Source organism: Suricata suricatta, chromosome 11, assembly GCF_006229205.1.
Source record: "Suricata suricatta isolate VVHF042 chromosome 11, meerkat_22Aug2017_6uvM2_HiC, whole genome shotgun sequence".
NCBI lineage: Eukaryota > Metazoa > Chordata > Mammalia > Carnivora > Herpestidae > Suricata > Suricata suricatta.
In genome coordinates, this window is record NC_043710.1 from 107579618 (window position 1) to 107597877 (window position 18260).

The following is an 18260-nucleotide window of genomic DNA, read 5'->3' on the forward strand; positions in this document are numbered from 1 at the left end:
CCGGGGCGCATCCCTCGGAGCCTCCCGGGCGGCGGCGGGGCCGGGGCACCGGCGGGGAGCGAGCGCCGCCTGCGAGCTGGCTGCGGCGCCCGTTGACTCTGTCAGGGGCCGGAGGGTGAGGCTCGGCGTCCGAAGCCCGCTCGGATACCGCCTCCGGGGAGGCCTCCCCCGGGTCCGAATCCAGGGCCAGGCCGGCCTGCTGGCGGCCCCGGGTCGGCCGGGGAAGTGGGGACGGTTGGGGTTTTGTTTTCTCCTTTCCTCGCGTGGATCCAAACTCTGCCGCCTCCAGCCGGGACCGCAGCCCCCCCCTTGGCCTCCGCGGCCCCTCGCTCCGGGGTTTCCTAACTCAGCGGGCTTTGCAGGCCTCGCCTCTCTGCTCACCATAGACCGTCCCCGGGTGATTTCGCCCCGACGGCGGTGTAGACGGCAGCCGGCGCAGGTCCAGACCTCTTCCCCGAGCTCAGGCCTGCTTCCTGACCGGCTCCCCAGCCGCCCGCCTCCCCCAGCGCCTGGCGCCCCTGGAATTCACTCCGCTGCTTTGGGCACCGAACGTTTGATGGGCATTTCCTACCCTCGAGAGAGGATGCCAGGTGGGGCTGTTGGGCCGGGCTCGGAGGAGCAGACAGTCGGACCGGCGTTCGGGCCCCGCCCCCTCCCCGCTGGCCGCAGGCTCCACGTCCAGTGGTTCCGCCCCCGCATGCCCTGAGCGTCGGTCCTTCCTTGCCATCCCGCAGCCGCCGACTCCGTTCATAATTCTAGCCTGGGCTTTCAGGACAGCTGCCCAGCGGCCCCTCCGCTTCTATTCCTGCCGCCTCAAACGCGCTCCTCTGCCCCGGTCAAAGCGTCTTTCAGGACTGCGGGTCGGACCGTGCCAGTCTCCTTAGTGAAACCCCGTGATGGCTTCCCATCACGCGCGGGATAGGACCTCCGTCCTCCCCAGCCCTTAGGACCGCGCCGCGTGCCTTCCCTGTAGGTCTGCTCCAGCCGCGCCTCCCGTTACCCCCTGCGTTCTGCTCAGGTCCGAGTGGTTAGGAGCTCAGGCTTGGCGCGTGCCCACGCGGGGGTGTGCGTGTTCTGTGCCCTTTATACCTGCGGAAACTTGGCCAAGTTGTTCTTTTATTTAACCTGGCTGAGCCTCACTTTCCTTGTTTGAAAATGGGAAAAAGAATTTTTCTTTTTTACACTTAAAGTTTATTTTGAAAGAGCGAGAGAGCCCAACCAGAGAGGGAGAGAATCTCAAGCAGGCGGGGCTCGGGCTCCCAAACCGGGAGATTGTGACCTGAGCCGAAACCAAGAGTCGGCGCCTAACTGAGCCATCGAGGCGTCCCTGGGAAAATAGTTTCTACCCGTTTGAGAGGGTGACATGAAATGATGGGTGCGCAGTATTAGTACAGGTCGTGGAACGCAGGAAGTGTTCAGTGAATACAGGCTTCCGTTGTGAAAATGGATTCTCTGCACCCACCGTTGTCTTCCCTGCCTCGTGGCCTTCGCGGCCTTTCTTCTGCCTTACGTTCCCTTATCCCCTGATCTTGGGGAGCCCGGCTTGTTCTCTGAGAGCCGTCTCAGCGGCCCTCTGCGCTGTGACGCGTCCCCTGGCATCCAAAGTGACATTCGCCATCCTTACCCCAGTTCCCTGTTGCATTTCCTGTTCCTTCCCTCAGTGTGCTTAACGCGTTATGTAGTCTTGTCTTCATGCGTTTGCCTTCTCAGCCGGGATCAGCTGGAGTTCAGGGCCTTGTGGAATCACGTCTGGAGCCCTAAGAGTTAGCACAGTGCCAGCTCCGGGTAGGTGTTCAGTAAGTGGTCACTGAATGTCCCAACGGCTTTAACTTACATTCCCTGGTACGGTGTAGAATTAGCCTTTCACACATGACGTTTATTGAGATGTTACTGTGTTTCAAGTATCTTACATGCACTGGATAATTCTCACACGCCTTGGCAGTAGACATTGTTCTCCATTTTGTAGATGAGAAAACTGAGGTGTCTTGCCCAGCTGGTAAGTGCAGAGCTGGGATTCAAAGCCAATACCGTTCCCAGTCCCATGTTCAATTACCACTACCTAATCACTTCCGGTGTCTTCCACCTTCTCCCCAGTGCCCTCTCCAGCAAATCTTCTCTTTCCCTTGCTGAACTTTCTTCGTACTTGTTCAGGCGGAGTGGAGGAAGGAATCGTGCAGGGAACCCCACTTCTGCAAACGTGCACGTGTGCGCGCTCTGTTGGTGTGCGGGCGTTTTTACTCACCGCTGCATCCCCAGTGCCCAGCCCAAGGTACACTTAGGGGCTCCTGGGGGGCTCAGTCGGTTGAGCGTCAGACTTGGGCTCGGGTCATGATCTTGCGGTTTGTGAGTTTGAGCCCCACTTCGGGCTCGCTGCTGTCAGCACAGAGCCCGCCTGGAATCCTATGTCCCTCCCCTCTCTCTGCACCTCCCCCACTCTCTCTCTCAAAAAATAAACATTTAAAAAAAAGTAAACTTAGGTGCTTGATAAATATTTCTCAAATGAATCAACGATCTCTAGTAGCCATTAAATGCTATGATGTCTCTTCCCACCTCCTCCTCCCTATAGTTCCTGCCCTTCGGGTCCCGTCCTTACCCGCCTCTTAAGCCCGGCCAGGCAAAGAAAAGAGGCGGAAGATGGCCAGCTCGCGTCTTCATCTTTTTCGGCGGAAGGTTTCATATTTGAGTGACCCCTGAATTTGGGGTTTCCAGGATCTTCTGGCATTTCACTATAGCTAAGTGGGCATCCTGCCCCAGACAGATGTCACCTGCCCCGTGCTTTCCGGAGACGGGGTGTGTCTGGGGAGATGAAACGTCTCTGAGATGCTCAGAGATGGTTGCCAGGCCGCCTTGTGGGAGGCCGCAGCCCGCTGCGTGGAACGTGGTTGCCCCGGTGTTCGGGCCGCTAGGGGCCCTCCGTCCCCCGGGATTCCTTCCCTTTCTCCGCCCCCGACTCAGAGAGTTCAAGGTTCCTGTGGCTCCTTCAGCTCCATCAGCTGCCCTGGTTCCTGGTGCTTTTCTGCTCTGCTTTCTCCGGGTCGGTGGCCCTGCGCGCGCTCGTGCGTGCGTGCGTGCGTGCGTGTGTGTGTGTGTGTTTGTGCGCGTGTGCGCGGGAACATTATGGCTCTTAGGGCAGGACGCGGAGTTTACGTACCGGAGGAGAGGACGCTGCGTCCCTCAGCCTCTCTTCCTAAGGCACCAAGTTGCTGCTTGGAGGCGCCCTGGTGGGACCGGGAGGGGGCAGAGCTTCAGCCCCTTGGCTTCGCGGCCTGACAGAGGGAGCGGTCTCTTGTGCGCCCTCAGGCAGGGTACCTTCCTGCCCCATCTGTCAGCGCTCAGGGTGCAGAGGGCGCGGTGACAGTCCCTCACGTGGCCTTTGCTGTTTATCAGGAGCCCCTCTCCAGCGGTCTTAGATTCAGAGCCACCAGACCTGGCAACTTCCTGAGGACTCATTACAGGACACAGCCTCCTTTAAAAATTTTTTTTTCAATGTTTATTTTTTTGAGAGAGAGACAGAGCATGAACAGGGGAGGGTCAGAGAGAGAGGGAGACACAGAGTCTGAAGCAGCTCCAGGCTGTGAGTGGTCAGCACAGAGCCCGACTCGGGGCTCGAACTCACAGACAGTGAGGTGAGGTCATGACCTGAGCCGAAGTTGGCCCCCTAACCAACTGAGCCCCTCAGGCGCCCCCCCCACCTCCTTTTTGATGACGGGGCCTTTCTGCTCACTTTGCCCGCTGGAAGAGGGCTGTGTCCGCTCACTGCCCCGGGTGGACCCGTGAGCTCAGGCCCCGCTCCTCGGGGCTCCTGCCGGCCCCCACCGCTGGCCCCCTCAGCGTGGCGGTGACACGCTCCGGCAGCCACTTCTCAGGGGGACGTGCCTCTGCGTCACTGGGCGCCTCCGTGCGGGAGCTGCCACAGGGGAGAGTTGTGACCTGGAAGGGAGGAGCAGGGAACGGCATCAGCTCATCAGTGGAAGAATTTGTCGCTGTCCCATCCCTGGAGCTAGAGACCTGGGATTCAAGCTGGACTCTTCCCGCCTCTGCCCCGCTTAGCCCTGCACGCCCAGCACCTGCCCCTTCTCCTCTCTGCTCCTGCCTAGTTAGTGCCCTCATCGTCCCTCACCCACACAGCAGCCTCCGCCGTGGCTTTCCTGACGCTCGTCCTACTCCCGCGGTCCTGTCGTCCGCCCCTGCCGGAGCGCACAGCCTGCACCAAGGCCAGCGTGTGCCGCTTCCTCTCACCGGAGCCCTCAGCGGCTCTCCTTTGCCGCAGGGGAGAGTTGGACTTCTGCATGGTCTTCCGGGCTCTCCGTGACCTGGCTCTCCACGCCAGCCCCTACCACGCACGCTGCGCCCCGCACTCCAGAGCAGCTTGTCTGCCCCGACGTCCCCTCTGCCGGCACAGCTCCCCCCACGAGCACGACCCTTGTCTGCCCTCGGCACCCAGCGCTCAGGAAGCCTTCCTCTGCCCCTTCAATGGGAACGTGTTACTTCGCTCTTAGTACTCCCAGAGCAGGACGGTGTTCTCTTTTCCTTCTGTTGTTGGAGTTGTGCACGCTGCTTCCGCCAGATTGCACGCTCCCCGCGGGCGTTATCGAGTGTGAGTGGTGGGGACGTGTGTCCAGACTGCGTGGCTGCGCTGGGATATGTTGGTATATGGTGGGCGTGGTGCCACTGTTTCCGTGCCACTGGGGTTCGCTTGCTGCGGATCCTAGACAGTGGCGGGGGGCGCGGTATGAAATCACACTCTCGAGAGAGACTTGGGGCTCCAGGCCTTTTGTGACCCACTGAGCACTGAGCAAGCCTTCGGGAGACATGTCTCAGGGGTTCCGAGCCACTGGCCCCACCCTTCGCTCTCCCTGGGGTCTGGAAGATTTGCTAAGTTGGCTTGCAGGGTCGGGTGGGACCCGGGTGCTCCATGACCTGGCTCCGGTCTCTCTCCTTTTAAACTTGGTCACTGATTTTCTCTTTGGGTGGGGGTCTTCGGGACCTAGGTGTTCGAGCCCAGACCTATCATGGCCGGAAGACCCATCCGCATAGGAGACCAGCTGGTCCTGGAGGAAGATTACGATGAGCTGTACATCCCCAGTGAGCAAGGTAAGGGGCCTGGGGGGCGTCCGAGTTCCCCGAGGGCAGGAGCTCTCCCTGGTTCAGTTTTGTTCTAACACAGAGTACGGTGCGCGTACAGGGCTGCTCGGTGTATTTGGTTAGATCAGGGCTGGGAAAACTGTAACTCACGGGCTTCACCTCGCCTCTTGTGCTCTCTTAAATAAAGTTTTATTAGAAAACAGCCGTGCTTATTTGCTTATGTGTGGTCTGTGGCTGTGTGCAGTGTGGACATGGGTGCGGAGCCACATCTCCCGCCCGGCCGGAGATACTCCTGTCTGGCCCTTTATGGGAAAAGTTTGCTGACCCTGGGTTAGATCCATGATTACTGTATTTTTAAATGTTTATTTATTTTGAGAGAGAGAGGGAGAGAGAGAGGGAGAGAGGGTGTGCGTGTGCGTGTGCATGTGGGAGGGGCGGAGAGAGGGAGAGAGAGAATCCCAAGCAGGCTCCACACTGACAGTGCAGAGCCTGACACGAGGCTTGATCCCACGAACCGTGAGATCTTGACCTGAGCTGAAATCAGGATACAGATGCTTAACCAACAGAGCCACCCAGGCGCCCTAATGATTAATTTTACATGACAACGAAGCGGCTCTGGGCTGACTCCGCTGGTGGAGCGTGCGACTCTTGATCGCAGGGATATAGGGTCAAGCCCCGTGGTAGGTAGAGCGATCACTCAGAAATGGAATCTTTAAAAAAAAAAAAGACGCATCGTTAGCAAATATAAATGAAAGTATATTAGAAGATGCCATGAGGTACGTTGTGTCCTGAGGCCAGGGGTGACCCCGTGTCTTAAGAAAAAAACCTAAAGCAGTGTCGTTTTTTAAAACAACAACAGTGTTATTAACAGTAATAACAGAATTTATTGAGTGCGCCTGCGTGCTAGTCTCTGTGGTAAGAACTTTACGTGTATTTCCTTTTCAAGCCTCACAGCAACTCCAGGAGTTGGGTACTATTATCATTCCCATTCTATGGATGAGGAAACCGAGGCACAGAAAGGCTCCGTCATTTCCTCCAGTCACAGGTGTACTGAGTGAGCGGTGCAGCGGGACCCACACCCAGGTGTCCTAACAAACGGGCCCGCACTTGGAAGCTCTGTGCTACGTTGGGGGGTGAAGGCCTCTGAAACTGTCACATGTTAGGGACCTGGGCACACAGTTCAGGGGGTTTGCAGGCCTGTTTAGAGAGAGGGAAGGAATTCTTGCACTCCCAGAGCCCCCGGACTTTGCATATAGCGTAGGATTTTCATTTGTTTGCTGTATGAAAGTTTTTAATTTTTACATTAAGTGTATCAGTCCGTTCTCACATGGCCTCGGAACGCCCATCACAGTCAGAAAAGCCTGCCCCCCCCCGCCGCGCGGACACGTACTGCTCTCATGTTCTCCTGGGGCGTCCCCACGCCTGTCACGGGCGCCGGCGAGTGTGTTTGCCTCCTTGTCTTCCCCTGGACTCGCTCACACGCCGGCACCGCACTCTTAGGTCCCGAGGCTCCGTGATGCGCTCTCTCATCCAGCGGGGCCGGTGTGCCCCGTGGCGTTCCCTGCACCCCTGCCCGAGTCTTCCTGGTTGTCTGGTCTCCTGGACCTTGAGAATCACCGTGTCCGGTTCTGGGGAGGGCTCTGGGTGGGAGAACTGTTGGTATTTTGGAGAAGATTGTGTCTAATCTACGAGTGAACCCGGGGAGGATTGGCGTCTGTATTAAGCCTTCCTCCCCTAGAATACGGCGTTCCTGCCCCTGGCGTTTTGTTCGTGTTCTTCAGGAGGGACCTGGGTTTCCTTCAGGCTTTCACACGTGTCTTGCTCAGTGTACTTCTTGCGTATTTTATCTTTTTTGTTTGCTCTGTGGATGGGGCCCTGACGATGTTCTAAGCACGTCTCTACAAACTTTCTCCTGCTCGTTGGTCCAGGTTGAGACGGTCCAGCTCAAGCCGCCATTTCTCTCTCTGGACTGTGCGCGGCTTCCTGTTAGCCCCCCTGCTCGCACCCTTGCCCCTTGCCGGGGGCGCTGCCCTTGCACCAGAGCCGTGTTCTCGCAGCCGAGAGCAGGTCAGACCAGGACTCTGCTTTTAGTCGTTTCCGTTACGCTCAGCAGAACACCCTTAGTGGCCGGCAGGGCCACCTGTGCCACTCTCCTTGCTCTCTGCCAGGCCCATGGTGTTTCTGACAGTCCCCAGTGGGCCAAGCTGCTGCTTGCCGCGGGGCCTTTGCACCTGCTCTTCTGCCTCAGTGCTCTCTCCTCGGTGCTCTGCGTGGCCAGCCCCTTGTCTCCTCAAGGTTTCAGCTGTGTTCCATTCTGAGAGGCTTCCCTTCACCCTCTCTGAACCTCCACCTTGAGGTTCTCTCTCTCATGTCATTTACTTCCTTTATTTCCTTTATCAGAAGCTTTCACCCCTGTATATTGATCTGTTTACTACTACATCTTTTTGTTTTTTAGAGACAGAGCAAGAGAGTACGGGGAGGGACAGAGGGAGGCGGGGAACGTCGAGAAGGTTTCACGTCCAGCGTGGAGCCCAACGCGGGGCTCAATCTCACCACCTTGAGATCGTGACCTGAGCCAAAATCAAGAGTCAGACGCTTAACCGGCTGGGTCACCCAGGCGTCCTGTTTGCTTCTTTACTGGCTGTTTCTTCTACTAGAATGTAGACTCGATGAGTGAGGACGAGACCTTATTCACGGCACACAAGAAGCACTCAGGTACTATTCGTGAAACCCGTGAATAAGTCTCCGGCCAGCCAGACTTCAGCTGGTCCTTTGAAAAAGTGCTTTTTCCTTTCTGGTGCCCAGGTGTGCCAGCCTCCACCTTCTCTGTGGAGCGAACCCATCGGGCTTTGCCTTTCTGGCCTGGGCCTGGGCTCTCTCCGGCAGGGGCATCGATGCCCCCGGGCTCCTTGTTTCCTTATTCCTGGGGGCTCTGGGCGCCTAGTCGAGCCGGTTGGCTTCTCTGTCTTTCCCCTCTTGGTGCGATGGCTCTGAGCTCAGTGCACGGACCCCCCATTCCTCCCGAGCTCTGGTGATGGAGCTTTCTAACCGCTTGGCTCCCGGAGAGCACGGCGCAAGCATTAGAGTCCACAGGACGTCACAGAAGTGGAGCAGAGGCTGCCTGCGGACCCTCTCGCTGTCCCCGCTCGGCTCTCCCTGGCCCTGGGCGCAAACAGCCACTGCTTTGCCTCTGCTCCCCCCGGGCTGGGCCGCGGTGCGCGTCTCCACGACGGCCCGGAGCCCTCGGCTTGCGCCCTCTTCATGCATTGGTAAGGTCCCCGAGGGGCTTAGTCCTCTCTAGCTGCTCAGTCCCTGCTTGTTGACTGAGTGACGAACATTTGTGCCCCAGGATTTTGGAGCTTGTGTCCCGGTAAGGCTGCCCTCAACCAGGACGGTTCTGGCTGCGTCACTGGGCGTCTTCCCGAGGCCCCGCCACACAGGCGTCTTGGTCTTACAGTTTTGCCTTGTCATTCTCCGCTTCACGGGACACTCATGGAGTGTGGCTGTAGCACGCCTGGGCTCAGGTGTACCGTTTGTAATTTAAGAAGACAGCATTAGGTGTGTTTGTTATTCATATTTAGAGACAGCACCTGCTCACGTAAGGAAATTTGGAAAGTAGAGGTGAAGTAGAAAAAAAGTTGTCTAGGAAAAACACCTGCTTTTCCTTCAGTCTCACACTCACAGTGCTGGCACCGGATGCCTGGTTTTCTCCTGACACTAGTTGCGGGTCCTGCAATTCAACTCCGTTCTGACACTGTCTTCCTGGAGAGAGCATCCGATCCCGCAGGCCGAGGGCTCAGTCACACAAGACTGTCCCCAACTTCAGACATCGTGTGCAAGTCCCAGGTTGTCCCTGGTACTTCTGACCAACGCTCTACACGCCAGAGTCCCCTGGCCTCTCCTTGGGCTTGATGACTTGCTAGACCAGGTCACAGAACGCAGGGAAACACGTACGTTGACTGTGTATCCTACAGTAAAGGAAGCGATATAGGATGCAATTGGACAGCCAGGGTGAGGTCACGTGGGTGTGCTCGCCAACCCAGAGGCTCTCTGAGCGCCGTAGTTTAGGGACTTTTGTGGAGGCTTCTTCACCAAGTCACAATCGATCGAGTTGAGGTGAAACTGAGAGTTCCAAGCTTCCGATCATGGCTCCGTCTTCCTGGTGACCCGCCCGCATCCAGGAGCCCACCCAGAGTCACCTCATGGAAGGAAAGAGGCTTCTGTTACTCAGAGCTCCTGGGGTTTTAGGAGCTCCGTCAGGACCTCAGGCCAAAGATCACACAGTAACGAGCTGGGGATGGAGACCAATACGTCTATTATTGTTTCACAAGGTTGATAGTGATTATCTTTTTTTTTTTCCATCCACACCCTGACTTTGTTACTTTCTCATCATCCGCCTCTTCCTGCAGAAATTGTTGAATTCGCCAGAGAGATCGGTATTGATCCCATCAAGGAGCCGGAGCTGATGTGGCTGGCGCGGGAGGGCATCGTGGCCCCGCTACCCATGGAGTGGAAGCCCTGGTGAGTCAGTGGGCACAGCCCACGCCCGCACTGGGGCTCAGCGTTACTTTGCTGCCTGGATTATTTTTCTGAATATATTTATTTATTTGTTTATTTTTATATAGTTTATTTTTGAGACAGAGACAGAACGTGAATAGGGGAGGGTTAGAGAAAGAGGGAGACACAGAATCTGAAGCAGGCTCCAGGCTCTGAGCTGTCAGCACAGAGCCCCACGTGGGGCTCGAACCCACAAACTGTGAAGTCATGACCTGAGCCGAAGCCGGACGCTTAACGGACTACACCACCCGGGCGCCCCTTTCTTAATTTTTTTAAATGTTTATTTTTGAGAGAGAAAGAGTATGAGCAGGGGAGGGACACAGAGAGAGGGAGACACAGAATCCAAAGCAGGCTCCAGGCTCTGAGCCATGAGCACAGAGCCCGACGTGGGGCTTGAACCCACAAACCATGAGATCGTGGCCCTGAGCCGAAGCCAGACGCTTAACAGACTGAGCTACCAAGGCGCCCCACTTTGCCGCCTTCAGAAGCCTGTCCTGCGCAGAGTCGGGGACAGCGATGGGACGATCTTCCACTGTGCACCTGAGGCTTTGGGCCTGAGCCTCAGGTCAGCCTAACGGTCCCTGGGAGGGGTTCAGCACCGATGACGAGGGTCCCAGGAGCTGCTGCCTTGCGTCACGTCCTGCAGCACCAGCATCTGCTTTGCACCGCTGGCGAAGTGTCACTGTCCTTTTCTGACTGACACTGAGAGTTGACAACTGTGAGCCCTCAGCAGGTGCAGGCGGGTGCTGGTGCTGAGGTTTGTAGCGAGGCTGTGCCAACGGGCGGAGGGGCTCGACCCCTCGGTGACACATGCTGACTGGCTCCTGTCTGTGCACTCGGTCACCTGTGCTGTCGCGCTTCGAGCTCCCTGCACGCGCAGAGTGGACTCGCTCAGGTCACCCCCGGGAGACGGGCCGATGGGGAGGAGGTGCCGGGGTCTCGCCGCCCGAGGACCACCCTCGGGGGCTGGGGTGCGTGTCTGCTGCGTGCACGCCGGCTCCGCTCGGCTCCCTGAAGCGCGTCCCCAGCTGGCCCCCGCGCGTGTCCGGGGCCCGCCCTTCTGCCGTCATGCGGGCTCGCGCACCAGGTGTCGTGTGCGGGTCTTGCCCCCGCCGGCCCTGCTTCAGGAAGACCGCGAGGGGGCCTTCCTCATCCCTGCTGCGGCCTCGCCCCGCGCTCCCTCTGTCTTCGCAGCAGCGCCTCCTCAGGCCCCTCCCTTCTCATGACACCTGTCCCGTAGGGCACCCGTCGGCTGCACGCTCTTCCGGGTGCTGGGGCCCCGGGCTTGTGTTTGCAGGGGAGCGGCTTCTGCTCTTTCTGATCCACCCCGATGCCCACGTTTGCCTTCTCTACTCATCTGTCTTCTTGGCCTTCGTTTTTAAGTTTGTATGTATGCGTGCTTCTTGCTTTTGGATACATTTTCTCATTAGAAACCACGTAAGAGGGGCGCCTGAGTGGCTCAGTCAGTTAAGCGTCCGACTTTGGCTCAGGTCGTGATCTCATGGTTCGTGGGTTCAGGCCCCGCCTTGGGCTCAGTGCTGACAGCTCAGAGCCTGGAACCTGCTTTGGATTCTGTTTCTCCCTCTCTCTCTAACCCTCTCCCGCTCATTCTCTCTCTCTGTCTCTGTCTCTCTGTCTCTCTCTCTCCCTTCCTCCCCTCTCTCTCTCCTTTCTCTCTCTCTCCTCTCTCCTCTCTCCCTTGAAAAAACATTAAAAAAAGAGTTTAGGGGCACCTGAGTGGCTCAGTCAGTTGAGTGTGTGACTTCTGCTTAGGTCATGATCTCATAGCTCATGAGTTTGAGCCCCACACAGGGCTCTGTGCTGACAGCTCAGAGCCTGGAGCTGCTTCGGATTCTGTGTCTCCCTCTCTCTCTAACCCTCCGCTGCTCATGCTTGCTCTCTCTCTCTCTCTCTCTCTCTCTCTCTCTCTTTCTCTCAAAAATAAACATTAAAAAAAAGTTTAAAAAAGTTCTTATTAAAAAAAAAAAAAGAAACCACATGAGAAATAGATTCAGTATAGTAACGTCTTAATGCGCACATACCCAAATAAACAAATGGCTGCAGTGTTGGTAGAAGATAAAATAGCGGTGGAAGGGAGGAGCCTGTCACTGGTTATTGCGCCAGCGCGTGCCAGGCCTCATGCCCTCCATCTCCTCGTGCCTGCTAGCGGCGGCCAGTGCGCCCTCAGCCTGCAGGGGAGCGCGAGTGGTTTCTCGCTTTTAAAAGTAGCCTAAGTCATTGAAACTTACACGTACATGTCATCTTCCACCCTTTCAACACAAAGAGTAACTGCTGTGAGTCGGTGAGTTCCTTCCTGGCCTTTGGGACCGCCCACCCCCGCACACGTGGTTTTGTTAGTCGTAAGCGGTAAGCCGGTGCATCCCTCTCCTGTCTGTGGGCCGCCTCCCTCAGCCTTTTGTCACACTTCCCGTCCATGTACCACAGTCGTAACAGATCCTGGTCGGTGCAGCCACTCCGCTATTGAAAGGTGTTTAGATCTCTTTTCCAAATTGTCTGTTACGTCTACGAAGGCTCTACTTCTGGCTTCTCTGCTCCCTTCCCTTGGCCTGTTTGTCCATCTTAACCCCGACTGCACAGATTGGAGAACTGTCGCTTTATTATAAATCTCAAAGTCATGTCGGGTGAATCTTCCAACTTTGTTGTCCATTTTCAGTGTGGTATTGTAGGTCCTCTGCAGGACCTAGAATCGGCTTGTCATTTTCTACCAAAAAAATCCCATTGAGATTTTGATTGGAATGGCACCGAATCTATAAATCACCTTAGGAGGACTTGGCCTCTGAAACTAAATGCAGTCTTCGCACCCCTGAGCAGGGTCTGTCTGCATTTATTGGGGTGGTTCTTTGGGTGCTTTTCTTCTCTAAGAAATGTTTTGTAGTTTTTAGGGTACGTGTCTTACCCATATTTTGTTAGATTTCTTCCTAAGTGGTATATTTTAAATGGTATATTTTAAAATTTCCTATTGCCTCTTGCTTTTATATAGAAATGAAATTCGGTTTTGTGTATTGATCTCATAGCTGACATCCTTGCTGAACTCACTTCCGTCAGTTCTGCTAGTTTTGTAGATGCCATAGCATTTCCTGCATACACGATCGCATCGTCGGTGAAAAAGACATTTTTACTTCTTCCTTTCCAGTCTGAGCACCTTTCATTTTTATGTCTGTCCTGATGGCACTGACCAGACCCTCTAATTGCAGAAGTGGTGACAGTGGACATTTTTGTTCTGTCCCTCATCTTAAGGACTCCGGTATGATGGGAGCGGGAGGTTTTTCTAAAGGCCTTTTGTCGGCACGAGGACGTTCCCTTCTATTCCTGGCTTGCCGGGGGTCTGAGTCAGAAAGGAGGCTGGGTTTTACCCGGGGTTTTTCTGTACCGATGAATAGGATCCCATGGTTTTTTTCTATTTCGGTCTTAATAGGGTCAGATATATTGGTTGACTTTCAAGTGGCAATCCGACCTTACATTCCTGGGGCAAAGCCCACTTGGTCATGATTATATATTATCGGATTTGATTTTGTAAAATTGTGTTATGTATCTTTGTTCAAAAAAAATAATTTGAAGGGGATGCGGTACACAGAGTTGGGGTACTTTATTATTCTTGATTTCTGACTTACTTTATTCATTATATTTGTTGCTACAGGTTGAGACCTCATTTCTGGCTCAGTAAGTGACCCTGTTTATGTAAATGTTCTAGGGATGCTCGATGAGAATGTAGTCTCTCGTTTTTGGATACAGGGTTCTATGAATGTCCTTTATATCAGTGTGTGTTACATATAGATGTGTTTATGCCTTCTGTGTCCCTGGTCACTTTGGTCTGGTCTCACTCTGAGCAACAGTTTAGTTGAGTACTAACAGGCCTTGGGACAGTAGTATTTTCTCTTATCCTCCGGCTTCTGGTTTTGCTAAAATGACACATTTTCTTGGTCCCATTTGTTCTTTTGTGGGTAGTAAATCCCCCTCCCCCTCACTGGATGGTTTTATTATTTTTATCTTTGGTGTTTTGTAATATCACTGCAGTGTGTCACGTCTGAATTTACTTTTGTTTCCTAAGTTCAGGATTCGGGTGCTTTCTTTAAGGACTTCTGTCTCTCTCCATCCCCTTCCCACCCCTAACTTAATGACTCTACCGACTCCTACAAGTTCTGCTCTTTTCAATATGTCTGTTTTCTCCCCCCCACCCCCGAGTTCTGTTCTTTCATCATGGATTCTACTCTTTTTATCCCCATAGTAATTTTAGAGGTAGTTAATTTTAGTCTTCTTTTGATTACTGTACCATGCCAAGTGTCCTCGTGTGCCAGTGTTCCTCTTTACTGGCACTGATTTCCCTCACAACGAACTGTCTTCCCATGGGGTTTGTTAATTCTTGGGAGTTTTGTGAATCTGTCTTCTGTAGAGTTATTTTCTGTGTCTCATTCCTAGGTTGTTGAGTGACTTTATGATAGCTTTGTGCCAAGGATTTTTCAGTGGGTTTAGGACTAAATTTTTACATTAATTTTCTGAGTTGGGATTTCCTTGCCACAGTTTGGATTCTGTGTGTACATATGTCTTGGGGTTTTAGTTTTTCGTGAAATTTGACTTTGCCTGCCTGGACTTGGATTGCCTCCTTGCCCACTAGGTTCTTGTGTTCATGGAGTGAGCAGCTTTCGGTGCCAGTGACATGCAGGGCCTTGGTCCTAGTTGCCAAATTCATGAAGGCTTAGGGCCATATTTTGTGTCTGTCAATTGGCATTAAAACTCGGGTTTCAAGATACCTGGGTGGCTTAGTCGGTTGAGTGTTGGACTCTTGATTTTGGTTCAGGTCATGATCTCAGGGTCGTGGGATCGAGCCCCATGTCAGGCCCTGTGCTGAGCATGGAACCTGCTTAAGATTCTCTCCCCTCCCCCTCCAACTGGGTGGCTCAGTTGGTTAAGCATCTGACTCTTGATCTCAACTTAGGTCTTGATCTCAAGGTTGTGAGTTCAAGCCCTGCATTGGGCTTGAAGCCTACTTAAAAAAAAAATGATCAATTGAAACATTGTCAATCCCCCCCTAAAATGATCACTACAAAAAAAAAATGTGGATCCAAGGACAGGAAATTATACCTGATCATTTACATTTGCATTTCTAAAATCACTCATAGAGTTGAGCTGGCCGTCTGTTGGCCATTCGCTTACTTGCGTTCTTTGCCGTTTTGTTTGTGGGTTGCTTATCTTTCTTTTTTCTTGAGAAGGTGAAAGTGACTTTTCTGTGTATTAACCTTAGACTACTGTTTCTCCTTTTTTCTCTCGCTCTCCTGCCTTTTACTTTTCCATAGGCTTTCTCTTATCACATTGAAATTATGACTTGTTTGTAAGTTTCTTCCAGGTAAAACATGCATAATGTGACATGTGCCGCTGTGGCCGTTCTTAGCTCTCCAGCTCAGCGGCGTGAAGTACGTCACAGTATTGTGTGAGCGTCACCACCACCCATTTCCAGAACTTTTTCATCTTGAAATGGGGAGTCTGTTTCCATTCTGCCCTTGCCCCAGCTCCTGCTGGTAGCGTCTGACCTGCTTTCCACCTCTGCTGATTACCGCATTCCGGGTCCCGTCGGCGCACCCCGACATGCGGCCTCCTGTGTCTGGCGTATTTTACTTGGTCTGACGTCTGCGCCTTCCATCCACGCTGCGGCAGGTGTCGGATGTCAGTAGGTCACTCCCTGCCGAGACCGCGTCCCATCCCAGCGCGTGTGTGTACTGCGTTTTGTCCGTTCGTCCGTCGGTTGACACTCAGGCTGTGTGCGCCTTTGACCTCTGTGAGCGCTGCTGCTGTGAGCATGGCGTGCACATGTCTGCTCGAATCCCGCTCTCCTCTCTGCTGTGCGTCCAGCACTGGGACTGCTGGGCTGTCCGGTCTCTGTCTCTTTAGTTTTTAGGAAACTCCCCCAGTGTTTCTCACAGCAGCCAGAACCTTTTCTGTCCCCACCCACAGCCCACGAGGGGCCCCATCTCCCCGCATCTCACTGTGGCTCTAAGTTTCACGTTGCCTGGTGTTTAGTGATGCTGAGCATCTTCTCATGTGCTTTTCCGTCATTTACTATCTCTCTCTCATCCCTGATACTCTTCCTGCTCACTTCCGCCTGTTTTCTCTTTTATGAGAATTGAGATTGAGCTTGAACTCACGGCCCCAAGGTCAAGAGGTGCATGTTGCGCCGACCGAGCCGACCAGGCGCCCTGGCCTTGAGTCTTTCTATTCAGGAGCGTGGGCTGTCTCTCCAGCTGCTTTTTATTTTATTTTTTTCTTTTTCCTGACCTTTCAGCGAAGCTTTATAAAGATTTTGGATTTGTTCCTGGGCAGTGTGTGTTTCTGTATTGCTATGGTGAAGAGCATATTTTCCCCTGTACCCATCCCATTGGATTTTTGATAATGGCTGGAATGAACGGCTTATTTTGGACATGTTCCTGTTGAAACACATTGTTTTCTTTTGTTGATCCCCACCGTCTCGGATCGCTACTTGGGAATTCAGCCTTCTGTAAAACCAGAGCTATCACAATGCCGCTTTCTGCCTTGGACCGTTTATAAAATTATTAAGGAAGGTCGATCCGAGAACTTCCCTTTAAGATCCCATAGCATCTGTGCTCAACCACCTCAAACCAAGTTTACTCCTAGGAAGCCCAGTGGCTGTACACCTTCTGGAGAAGTCCTTAGGTACCCAATCCGTTGTTCTATCTACGTTAACGCCTACGTTAGCCTAAAGGCACCCTTTCCTCCCTCTCCTGCGTCCCCGTCTTCTCTCTGCTCTTGCCCCTCGGACCCATTCCTTCCGCTCTGCCTCCCGGCCATGTTTCTTCTCTTCCTTTTTTTCCTAAGTAGCTTCGGACCTAAGTAGCGACTAACTTCTGACCTCTGCTCTCCACAGCCAGGACATCACAGGGGATATTTACTACTTCAACTTTGCCAACGGGCAGTCCACGTGGGACCATCCGTGTGACGAGCACTACCGGAACTTGGTGATCCAAGAGCGAGGGAAGCTGTCAACTCCAGGAACCGTTAAGAAGAAAGACAAGAAAAGGAAAAAGGAAAAGAAAGACAAGAAGGACAAAGAGACCTCTAAAAGTCCGCTGGTGAGTCCGTGGGTGCTGCCTCCCAGAGAGCCGGGGCTGACCCCCGACGGGACATCGGAGCCCGTGGGTGTTTACGGCCAGGAACACACGATTGCTTGATAGCGCACCATCTCCGTTATGCCCGTCTTCCGGCAGATTTTCCTCTAGCTTCTGGAAGTTCTCACCATCTCTGAAGGATTCTTTTCTCCCCCTCGGGAGGCACATGTCACGTAGGAGGCTTGGCGGGCGCGCGTGCTCCCCTGGGGTGTGGCTTTGGCGCGGTCTGAGAAGGGAGAGTGGGGGGCGGGGCGGTGGGCGGAGAGCCGGGCCCTCTGTGGTGCCCGTCCGTACCCGGCAGGTGTGGCCACAGTTCAGTTGTCGGGAAGCCAGTGCCTTCAGAGTCTAAAGAGAAGAGCTTTGGGCTTCATCCACTCCCGCGGCCTGTTCTGTTTGGCCAGCGTCCCCGGGCAGGGGTGCGTGACTGGACTCTGATTGCGGCGGGAGCGCCTTGGTCTCAGGTAGCCTTTTCACTCGAGTTGAAAGTGCCCTTTCCCCGAATTGTTTTACTCGTCCCTCCAGCATGTCCGAACTCCAGCGGCGGAGTTGCCGCCTGGGCTTACAGGTAGGGAAGCCCAGCCTGGGGGCCGTGCTGACGGGAGGCCCCGCTCCGCTGGCGCAGGGGGCCCTTCTCCCAGGCGGGGTGCAGGCGGGGCACGTCGAGGGGGGGCACACAGGAGCCCGGGCCAGCCGGCGGGGAGCGCCGAGAACGCCCTTCCAGCCCTCTCGCTGTCCAGTTCGTCTGCTCTCCGTCTGCAGTCTGTTTCCCGCCGGTGCCTGGTGCTTGCGTTTCCGTGAAGATTTCCGCCCCCGCCCTCCGTTCCTTCTCAGGGTGTTGGTTCTGGCACCGGATGGTTGGTGATGAATTTATCACTTCCAAGCTCCACAGATACTCTTCCCTCCCCTCCTGCACCTATCTCTACGCCTGATCCCAAGACACGACAAGCCTGTCCCTCCAGGCAGAGCAAAGAGGACAAGTGATGTCCACGTCCGTTGAATTTTCTAATGTTATGTGTTTGAAAGGCAGAAGGTGGATAATGGGCTCTGTCTTCACTAACCCAGGACTACCCAGTGTCCGGGCAGGCTCTGGCATGAGTAAGGGCCAGAAGGCACGAAGCAAGGGCCCCCCGGGTGGCGCATCGGGTCACCGAGTTGCGGGTGTGTGACCGAGCTCTTGGAGGTCCCTGTGAAGAAGGACTCCTTCTGTGGTTTCAGGAGCCGAGGGCGATTGGAGGTCCCAGGCGGCCGCTCTGGGTGTCGGGCTCAGGACAGTGCCTCAGACCCGGCTGTGTGCAGAGGGCAGGCCGGGGCTGGGAGTGGGGCCTGGGCTCTGGAGGGGTGTGTGCAGAGGGCAGGCCGGGGCCGGGACGGGGGCCTGGGCTCTGGAGGGGTGTGTGCAGAGGGCAGGCCGGGGCCGGGACGGGGGCCTGGGCTCTGGAGGGGTGTGTGCAGAGGGCAGGCCGGGGCCGGGACGGGGGCCTG

General features: G+C 54.8%; 1 protein-coding gene across 1 annotated transcript in view; it reads left to right on the forward strand.

Annotated features, from left to right (window-relative positions):
* Positions 1–18260, forward strand: part of CEP164 (centrosomal protein 164) — a 61927-nt gene that overhangs the window by 382 nt on the left and 43285 nt on the right. Inside the window, exons 2-4 of the mRNA XM_029915700.1 lie at positions 4992–5094; positions 9495–9606; positions 16538–16742. Coding sequence (XP_029771560.1) covers positions 5013–5094; positions 9495–9606; positions 16538–16742 — 399 coding nt within the window. The 5' untranslated portion in view covers positions 4992–5012. The remainder of the gene's footprint in view (positions 1–4991; positions 5095–9494; positions 9607–16537; positions 16743–18260) is intronic.